The sequence below is a fragment of the Choristoneura fumiferana genome, chromosome 2 (genome assembly GCF_025370935.1).
Source record: "Choristoneura fumiferana chromosome 2, NRCan_CFum_1, whole genome shotgun sequence".
In the NCBI taxonomy this organism is placed as follows: Eukaryota; Metazoa; Arthropoda; class Insecta; order Lepidoptera; family Tortricidae; genus Choristoneura; species Choristoneura fumiferana.
Genome location: NC_133473.1, coordinates 14,992,121 through 15,003,097, shown reverse-complemented (window position 1 = coordinate 15,003,097; position 10,977 = coordinate 14,992,121). Strand labels below are relative to the sequence as shown.

Below are 10,977 nucleotides of genomic sequence, written 5' to 3'. Positions count from 1 at the left end.
AACGGGATTACAATCATAAAATAACTATAAATTCAGATGAATTCTAAGACTCACTGATAAGGATACGTAATTACTACTTGTGATCTGAGAGAGTAGGGTGAAGAAGTTTCGGACTAAATTCTTAGAGATCTAAGTACCTACTCAAAATTACAATCAATATCAACACACGCATTAGGTACTGAACGCCGCGTCGAATATACGTTAACGCGCGTGGTTTGTAAAAATGTATAAAATAAATTGATGTTTTAAACGCGCACCTAATGTTATCTATGTCAATCTGATCATAATTTTGAAACGTATAAGTAAATTTCAAATAAACCAAGATACCTACACTTACATTTTTTTGCTACTCATCTCCACGCTTGTATGAGCCTGACCGATACGGTGTCAACGCTCCACACAAATTAATGTGGAAAAATCCTATTGTTTAATACTCAGCGGAAAAATAAAATTTCAAAGAACGTAGCACTGACATTCTGTTAGTAGCTCACTAACTGCACTTACATTGCTATCTTGATTGCGGAGACTAGCACTCGTATAATAAGCTGATGTTGAGGCACTTTCAAATGGTATTTAACATCGATTTTCTATCAACAACGAATGTGGATCTGATCGTTTTAAATTCATTTAAATAATATATTATTATACAACCATGGACGGCGACAAAAGTATCACTGTCTGTAATGACAACAATGATTATAATCCATTCGAACATCGCAAAGTGGAAAAACCGAATTCGTAAGTACCACTTCAATGTATGACAATATTTTGTAATATAAAAGTTTTTATTTTATTTTTTGGAACAAATAAGAACTATTTACTCACTTATAGGTAGAGTCATTCACGATGACGCGTGCCGTGGTTTTTATTACAATGTCATTAATGGCTAATTTTGGCAAAATCACGCGTCTTCGTGGTTGGCACTAGGTATATATATGTACTTTATTATGCCATGGCGTGCGTTGATAATCAATAATCATTATAACGTAACTTAGTAGGCAAATTGGGTGCACTCTAATGATGACTTTGTTTGTAAACCTCAAAATACAATATTGAAATATCACATAATTTTTCCAGGAAGTTTCCAAATCTGTTCCTTTGTTAGTACCTACTAAATGTTTAGAATAACACGGTGCACCTAAAAGCGACATTACCTAACAGGGATTTTCTTTCGTACCCTAAAACATTACTCTGAGCTCACCGCCAGAACAACCTTCACACTTTAATATTTTCATATAAAACTTAACTATAAACTACCTAACTTAAAAACTTAATACATACTAAATTAAATCTAAAAAAGGTCCCCCCTGGCATGGTGCCCAAGAGGCTGGCAGCATTCCCTCGTTGAATGGCGATGGCGATTCATTGAGAGAGATAGCTGCCAGCCCCTTGGTCTCTAGTTATATTTTCAATTGTTTATGTTCATTATGTTATGAATGAGCTAAAGTAAATCACATCTTTTCAATACGTTTCAGCAATGTCAGATCGCTGGCAAATCTCCTGAAGGCTTCGCTTGGCTCCGGTCTTCTGGCAATGCCGCTTGCTTTTGCCAATGCGGGGTGGGTGGTTGGAATTATTGGCACGATCATCATTGCCTTCATTTGTGGACACTGCGTTCATATATTTGTAAGTAAACAAATTGAATTGAAGAATATGGTTTACTAACATGTCATCGCAACTTTGCGTTTTGGAGGAATAAAAAATGTATAACAACAAATAAAACCGACTACAAAGGGACCTATAGTCGTCTACCTCAGCTACATACTATACCTATATGTAGGGCTTAAACCACTCCTGCTGGCTCGTGCTGAGGCACCGACTTCAGACTGGTAGAAAATTATTTTCAAGGTTTTTGTAGTCGGTTTTATTTTTTTGTTATAATTTTTTTTTACGCTATTTAGTGTAAATAAACTAAGATGCCATATTTTAATGTCAACTGCCACCTTTTACGAAAGATTGTATTTCCCGATACAGAGACGTTCATTATTGAAGAGTCCTGGTGCTTCACCACCCGTTCCATTTCACCATATGCATTACGATGAGCATAAATTGCTTAGCAACTGTGTTAAAGTAATTGAAATTCAACCCGTGAAATAGTCTAGTTATTGAGTACTCGTAGTACCTAACTCCGATCATCAACCATGATTTTCAAGAGCAAATGCATGAGCTACTACTAAATATTATATCGAAATTACCATATGTGCCCCTACAATATTTGAAGAGTTCCCTCGATTTCTTTAGGATCCTATAATCAGATCCTGATTTGGAGCTTATGGGACCTAATTGAAGGCATTCCTATACGAAGAAAAAAATAATTTTCAAATCGGTTCATAAATGACGGAGTTCTGAGGTAACAAACATAAAAAAATACAACCGAATTGATAACCTCCTCCTTTTTTTTAATTCGGTAAAAAACAAGTGAAAATAATCTTATTGTTTATTATATGTACCTACGGAACTTTCAAAGTGCGGGTCCGACTCACACTTGCCAACTTCGGGAAATAATGGACACGTCATGATGTACCTACGAGTTGTTTTAATGTTATTTATGATCTAACAACATGTTAGCATGAGTCTTTTAACTTACCTATTCCTTCAAAATTTGTAATGTTCCATTGTTTATCTGTAACCCACAAATTATATTGTTTTAATTACATTTTCCATTACGAAGCTGGAAAAACACGATCATATCAACTGTCAATACAGTAGGTACAACCCGGTCATAGACTTACAAATGCATTTAGTAGCTGAGCAGTACGAGTAAGTAGGTAAATGCTTTTCTTATTATACTTATAAATGTATTACTGCCACAAACGTACGAAACTATGTTAGTACGGATTATAGGACATAATAATGTCCATCAAGAAAAGTCGGGCTGCAATCGGAATACAACGGCAGCGGCACCCGAAGTGTCAATTCGCCCCTGTTCCAATTTTTTTTTAAACACAAACTGTCCTGACAATAAGCAACACGACAAAAATATACTTAACTATCCAATTCGGTGCCGGCATTCGGAACTAATGCGCGTGCATACATTTCGACATTCTCATATCCATTAATATGGAACTATATTAATAAATAAATTCTAAAAGTTTTAGTGTGAAAGGTCAAAACCGAACTGCAACAAAATGGAACTTTATTATTTAGTGTCTACGCGGCCATAAGTCAATTTCATAAAACACGACAGGTAAAAAAAACGAGTACTTCCGGTAAGGTTACTAACAGTAGACAATATCTACACCCTCCCATTATTCTCACGTGCAACCTGCAGGGCTACTACGAAACTCGAAGTTCTTATCGTACCGTCCCTCTCGCTCTCGTATTAAACAGTAAGTATAAGTGTCAGAGGGACCGCACGACACGAACTTCGAGTTTCGAGTTTCGTAGTAGCCCTGCTGTACCCTAACAAGAAGTCGGAATTTCACATTTCCGCGTTGCGCTTTTCTGTTCTTGGTGTACGTGTGCAATCACTAACTTTGACATTAAATATTTGTACGTTTAAGTGATTAATCGAAAAAATAGTTATGGATCCTGATACAATAGGTCATAAACTATTGATATTTTAATCATATTTATTATCTATTGACTAGGTTTATGGGTTATAAAAGTTAGTCGTATTACACATATTTAGGATTTAGTTGTCCTATTGGGTCAAATTGGGTTTTGATTCCTGTTATTTTTTAACTTGAAATTTTTAAAAAGATAACTGTTTAAAATGTAGCCGCGGAAAGTCGCAGATAAGCGTTTTTAAGTCATGAAGTTTTGGCAAAAAAGTACTAAAATTATGATTTACATTAAATTATTTTATTATTGCTTATTGTTAATTATTAGTAGGTAAGTAGATTGCTTCTCAACTCGGATCCCTCTCTTGAGCAGCATGAGAAGCGTAGAAAAGGACAAAAAAGAAAGTTTTTAGCCAGACACACTCGAAATGCTAATTTCTCTGCGACGCCACACCCAGAAGAAAAATATTATTTTTCCAATAAATACAATTTATGTTTATTTTTAAATCAGTAACCGTTCTTTTAATTATTGATTCCATTTAAGAGTAGTATCTGCACGAAAATAATTTTGGTCGCGTAGATCGATTTGATACCCGTATGTGCGACGGGTACTGAAACTAATTGAGATAGCACGATAAAAAGAAGTTTTCCGGTAAAATACGAAACCATTATGCACTATATCTATACGTAGTTACTGTTCCACGGCTAATTAAGTGCATTTGACTCGGTTAAGTGCTTAGCCGTGTGCATAGATTAATACCTAGTGCCATTTGGTTATTAACTGAGCCTTTACCACGCACGGGCACTCTCACGTGTCAGTTATCAAAACTGTAGACTTAATCCATCGCATTTGTTAGTTCTTTACCTCAAAAGCATAAATTCCTTGTAGCGATTCACCGAATATAATTTCACCTACTAACATTTCAATAGAATCATGTACTTGACGCATTTTTTCGTGTAGTAGTTTTTCCTCTTTATTTGGCTGCAGCTGAAAACCAGCGCTGTGGTTCCGTACCTCAGCATTGCTGAGCTGCCAGCCCTTTCGGCTAGCTTTAAGTTGACCTTAATTAAGCATTAAGTTATATGTACCAGATGTATGCTACCTACAAGTTTGCCGAATAAACTTTTTCTTTCTTTCTTTCTTTATAGTATTTTACTCTAGACTCATTTCGCCGCGATAGAAGTTTGCTTGGGACTAATTAATTGGACACGTTAAATTGATGTTTGCACTAAAATACACTAACACACGATCGAGGTGAATTGCGACTAAAATTTATAGCGACTTAAAAAAAGAAACGATTGTGACACAACGCTATATTTAAATAAATATACGATCGGATCGAGGTGAAACGCGATTCGGTGAATCGCTACAAGGAAATTATGATTTTGAGGTAAAGAACTAACAAATGATCCATCCGAATTTCTTCTTACTTCAACATTATTATAAGCTCTGTAAATAATAGCAATAATAATAACGTCGCATGTAGGATAAGGCCATTGCCGTCAATGATACTGCAATGCCGCGTAACCAACTATGGCTAATGCAGCGTAACCTAAAAAGCAAATTTGAGATTTTGCGGCTAGTATAATATAAACACAAAGATACAATATAACAAACACGTAAGAATCGCCAAATTTAAAATTCAAAGATAGGCCCATTGACCTGTGGCTTGAAAATTGGTCATGCCTGAAGTCTTCGAGGGTCATAGAGGTGCACTTAAATAGAAGGGATTTTTCGAAATTTCTACCCCTCCCTACGAGGTTGGAAACCAGATGATGATGATGATGATGAAGGAAGTCAGATATTTTTAATACCACGGGGAAAAGACCTCGGGCACAAGCTAGTAAACGTATGTGAAGATTTGTATGAAATTAAGTAACCACATCGTCACAGACCTAAACGTCAGCGATATCGTAGAGTCGTGATCATGGTAATGCATATCTGTGAGAAATTAATAATGTTTCGCTAACGACAAATGTTTGTAAACTATTATTTTCATAACTTTCATAACTTCTAGGTGGATACATCTCGCGGGTGCTGCAAAGCTGAACGCAAACCCCTAATGAGCTATGCGGAGACTTGTAGAGCTACCTTCGCCAATGGTCCTAAGGCAGTAAGGCCCTATGCTAGGGCCGCGAGGTAATCAGTTTTCAAGAATTTTTACATTTGTTTTTATGGAAGCACTATAAATATAAACACATTTTTACTGGCTTTCGTGTCTGTACGCATCCTTCAGTGCACAAGTAGCTACAACTAGAATTTGGTTGTTTTTTTTTTCACCATATCACAGACCACAGTATTCTGTAAAAACTCAAGATCATGAGTATAATGACTCAGAGATTTGTTTAAGCAATAATACAACAAGGTAGATACACAAAGACTTTACTTAGTAGGCTATTGCAACTTTTTACTGGCTTTCGTGTCCTTACGCATCCTTCAGTGCACAAGTAGCTACAACTAGAATTTGGTTGTTTTTTTTTCACCATATCACAGACCACAGTAAAAACTCAAGATCATGAGTATAATGACTCAGATCTCCATAAAGTATTTAATGTTATAAGTTGCTTGGCCTACTTGGTTCTTAGTCGTTAATTATTGCATGAAATTAAATTTCAACTTTTATATTCACATGCTGGTGATGCCGGCGAGGGTGCTGAACATTCTACTCATTTTTATGTGTACCAACGGAACATCTCTGTAACCGCTGTTCAAGTGAATAAATATTATTTCTATTTCTATTTCAGAGATTTGTTTAAGCAATAATACAACAAGGTAGATACACAAAGACTTTACTTAGTAGGATATTGTAACTACTACCGCTTAAGCAATTTACTTAAGCTTACGCTTAGGTACTTTACTTTGCTTAAGCTTTTTTACTTTGTGTCTTATTATCTGTTTTTTTCTGAATCTCATCAACTTGTTAACAAATCTCTGAGTCATTATACTCATGAACTTGAATTTTTGTCCAAAACTTGCTTTAATGAGTATTTTGACCATTTTCATTAAAAATGATGTGTTTCATTAGCGTTTCTGATTGTAATGGTAACACTGAACTTGCTTATGAATTGAATAAGTAGTTTTCTGATGTTGTTTATAACAGTGACTAGATTTAAATCTGCCTAAGTTATAGAAATAACCATATTCTGCATTTTCAGTATATTTGCGGAATTATCTTTGTTATGCACCTATGTCGGCGTATGCTGCATCTTTACTGTTCTCATAGCCGATTCAATCAAACAAGTAAGTTTTTTATTGATTCTACGTCATACGTACCAATACACTATACAAAAGTAGTTTTTGATTCATATTTATTTCTTGCTATGCAATTACTCAACCTCAATCGACGTTAATATTTAGGTCGCCTCTTAGTATAGCTGTAACGTCACTAAGCTCATTGTAGAATTATTTACTTTTCTATAGAACAGTTTAGTTGCTTTAATTGTTAGAATTGATATAGCTTACGATTCTAAGTTGTATCTAATCATGTCTTTTCTTTCAGTTACTAGACACCTACTACCCAGTTGTAATTCTGCCAGTACAGTATTACTGTCTCATTTTGTTGGTACCATTAAGTATAATGACACAAATAAGGCACTTGAAATGGTTAGCGCCTTTTTCCTTACTAGCGAATATCTTACTGGTCGCTACCTTTGGAATATGTTTGTATTACATATTCAAAGACAAAATCTCCATCGAGGGTAAAGCAATGGCTGGGGACATCTCTAGATTTCCTGCTTTTCTGTCGTAAGTAGTTTTAAGTTTACCCGCAGCTTTGCTCTCATGTACTATTAGCTCTGGCAGTTCCGATATAATTACAGAATTCATTTAAGTAAATTATTAACTTTCCATGACAATCAGTACAAAATTATATGATTCTAAACTTACTTAGTGGCTGAGATTTCGAGAGTTTACATGTTTATATACCGATCCCGGAACAATATCAGACCGGAAAGTAGCCTAAGTATATGTATTATTCCAGAGATACAGCTATACATATACAATCTACATAGGTATCAAAATTCATCATCTAGTCCAGCTGTTTCACTGTCAAAGGTTTAAATAGGACTCTGCACAAAATAGTTTGCAAATATCAATGTTTAATACTTGCTATTAAAGGTACGTTAGGCGCTTTGAATCCCGACCCATGTGATTCGCTTAGTACTGAATATAATATTATTTGCGTTATTAAAAGGGTATTTCACGTACTTACAAAACGCAACAATGACCCCGTTTGTAGACATATTTTCTTATGAACAATTTGATCAACATAAAATATTTGAACTTTAAATAAATATTTTTATTCCACAGTACGGTGATTTTCGCAATGGAAGGCATTGGCGTGGTAATGCCAGTAGAAAACGTGATGAAGAAGCCTCAGCACTTCCTCGGGTGTCCGAGCGTGCTAGTGATAGCTATGAGTTTCATCATGGTTCTGTACAGCGTACTTGGCCTGTTCGGGTATTTCAGATACGGCGACGTGCTAAGAGGGACCATCACGCTGAATTTACCTGTGGATGATTGGTAAGATTTCTTTTATTCTTGTAATGGTCATTTTTTCAAATTACATGAGGATTTTGGTGAAGGAAACACATACACCTTCGAAGCAATACAATGATGCGAGTATGTATGAAGTTTTCAATCTACGGCCCAAGCCCTCTCAGTATGAGAGGAGGCCTGTGCCTAGTAGGGGGACGTATTTAAGCCGGAGATTATGGTGAATGGTAATTTAAAGAAGTAAGTAAGAAAAAAAAATTAATGCGTTAGTGGCATCTGCTGAATCTTTTAACGAAAGGCGATGAGGCAAAGAAGGGACTTGACTTAACTTTTAATTAATTAAATGCTTTCATTTGCAATTTAAAACAGTTTCCACACTAAAACTTAAGCACGCCTAAGAATATATTTTTATCTTTTGTTTACTAAACCTGAACTAGCACAATGTAATCTATTAAGTTAAGATTATGATTACCACGTTTCTGGTCTATTTAAGTTTTAACTCATAAATTTTCTTTCAATTTCAGGCCTGCTATTTGCGCAAAATCGTTCATAGCACTATCAATATTTTTCACGTACCCGCTTCACTTCTTCGTAGTTGTTGATATTATTACCAAGTACACCATGCCCCATGTCAAGGATAAATACCGAAATGTCACTCAAATCGGCTTGAGAACCTTCATAGTGTGGTTTTGCGGTAAGTCGTAGGCCAATGGTTTTATTATCTTTTGTGTTTTTATTTGCGAATATAGTTATCTATTCACATCATACAATCGTACCATGCATCGTCGTAAAATTAAATTTACTGCCATGTTAAAGTAGGTATAGGTATAATTTTATACTTTGTTAATTTTTCCACAGTAACTCGTTAAAAAGCGACACTAAAACCTTTTGCAAATAGCCATTCAATTTCGTTAACCTGTAATTTACACGTAGTATGTATTTTTCCTTTATTTTTATAACTTTCTCGCTGATATTTTCAGTGTTTTAAATATCTTTTCAGGTGGCATCGGCATCGCCCTACCGATGTTAGAGCAAATCATCAATATAGTTGGTGCTCTCTTTTATTCCATCTTGGGTCTCATTATCCCCGGGATAGTAGAAACTATCTTTCGGTGGCCACACTTGGGCAGGTACAAATGGATCCTTTGGAAAAACTGCCTCATAGTTCTGTTTGGTTTCGTAGCCTTGATTTCAGGTTGCGCTGTTACCATAGGTGACATTATTGCAAATTTGCGAAAACAAAGTACCGAGTAGACCAAGGATTAATAATGGAGCTCCAGAGATTTATCGTGTAAAACGATTCTTTCGATGAGTTCGGGTACAACCGAGTAAAGAACAATTTTGGAAGATCGTTATTAAAATTGATACGATCTAGAATCTATCCCTTTACAGAGGTGGCTATCTTCTGCAAAAGTTATTGTAACATGAGGGGTTTAAGCGATGTAATTTAATTAAATAACTAACAAATTTAGAATTATTAAATGAACATTTATGCTATATACTTACCTCGTTTTTTTATAGTTACCATGTGCGATTAAAAATAACCTTTATACTACAGCAGCTTAACAAGCAGTTTTGCTATGAAAAATCAGTGAGCAAAATCGCATTTTGCTCACCCGTGTAGCTTTTTAATTGTTTTTTTAAATGCTGAGGATAGTCCACTCACTGAATGCAAATATTTGAACTTGACTTTGATCTGTCACTTTCACTTCAATATGAAAAAAGCGAGAGTTAGGATCAAATCGATACCTACTAAGTTCGATTTTCAAATTCTGTAGCCCTAGAAAGAAACAAACAAACGTTCGGATACACATATTTCAACCGCAAATTAAAAACGTCTGTTATACTATTAAGTAGGTATATCACTTATTGCTCGAAGCTTGTACGGTGGTTAAATTCATAAATGAACGAATATCCCGCTCAGTTAAGCAAGAAACATTATACCAACCTAATAAAAATACTGTGTTGACCTTTAGCTATAATAAGGAAAAATTAAAGAACAAAAACACGAGGTAAAATTAAAAAAAACATAGTGAATTATATGACAGCGAAATATTTCCGAATGTTACAATTTTCCCACTCTTTTAATAAAGTATGCAATTGTACGAAAGCGCTGCTCTTGTTTTTTTTTTATAAATTCGTTCCGTATACTGCATATCTCTTAAATGGATCAAATATTTGTCAATTGAATGAATTTGAAAGTAATCTATTTATATTCATGTTTCTAGAAATCCTAATAAAATCATATTTAAAGGTTTATTTTTAGATACTTTTTCGTTTCATATTCAAAACCTGTCTACTTACCGAAGACTTTTGATAGTTGTCTGGCATTATTAAGTGACTTTTTAAAGATGTAATGGCGACTGTATGAATCATTTTCGAGAAAAAAAATTAAATATGATTATGGAAGTAGGTACTATATTTATTTCTTAACAATCGAATTATATTTTAAAGATTTTGATATTTTTTGTCTTCTAAATATATTATTATGTGGTTTTGTTTTAACCTTAAATTTAAATGTTAAATGTTCTCGCTGCTCAGGTGAAAAGTTGTATGTGTCACACGAGACCAAAGTTTTTTTGCATCTCGTGTGTTTGAAATCCCTCGCTGATCTCATGATTCTAACCTAGAATCACTCGCTATCGCTCGTGATTCAATTGTAGAATCCTTCGCTTACTCGGGATTCAAGATCAACACTCGCACCAAAAAACGACTTTGCTCTCTTGTTGCACAAATAACTATTATACTACAGGTGCTTAAGAATGCTGTAGTATTTTAAGTCAAACATAAAACATCACTTACATATTTCACCGGTAGTAACCGCATCTCCAAGCTTTATTATTGTCTTTGGCAACGGTTCAGAAAACAGTTGCCATCATTTAGCTGCAAATATGTAAGTCCTCGTGTTTGTCGTAAATAATCAAGATCCTAGAACCTGGGGTATTATAGACCAAATTTAGCACGAGGAGCATTTTATGG

The 10,977-nt window shown here is 34.9% G+C and overlaps 1 protein-coding gene across 1 annotated transcript; it reads left to right on the top strand.

Moving 5' to 3' along the window:
• Positions 1 to 9,499, top strand: LOC141444553 (proton-coupled amino acid transporter-like protein pathetic). The gene is made up of 8 exons (XM_074110119.1): positions 1 to 738; positions 1,476 to 1,626; positions 5,522 to 5,643; positions 6,660 to 6,744; positions 7,004 to 7,248; positions 7,813 to 8,025; positions 8,523 to 8,692; positions 8,999 to 9,499. The coding sequence occupies exons 1-8, from the start codon at positions 653 to 655 to the stop codon at positions 9,250 to 9,252; spliced, it is 1,326 nt and encodes a 441-aa protein (XP_073966220.1). The 5' UTR covers positions 1 to 652; the 3' UTR covers positions 9,253 to 9,499.
• Positions 9,500 to 10,977: the final 1,478 nt, after the last annotated feature.

Bases quoted from the DNA above. Each gene is read 5' to 3' on its own strand.
- LOC141444553 (XM_074110119.1), top strand. From the start codon at position 653: ATGGACGGCGACAAAAGTATCACTGTCTGTAATGACAACAATGATTAT. The intron at 739-1,475 runs GTAAGTACCACT...AATACGTTTCAG, and splicing joins AAAGTGGAAAAACCGAATTC to CAATGTCAGATCGCTGGCAA. The intron at 5,644-6,659 runs GTAATCAGTTTT...CTGCATTTTCAG, and splicing joins CCCTATGCTAGGGCCGCGAG to TATATTTGCGGAATTATCTT.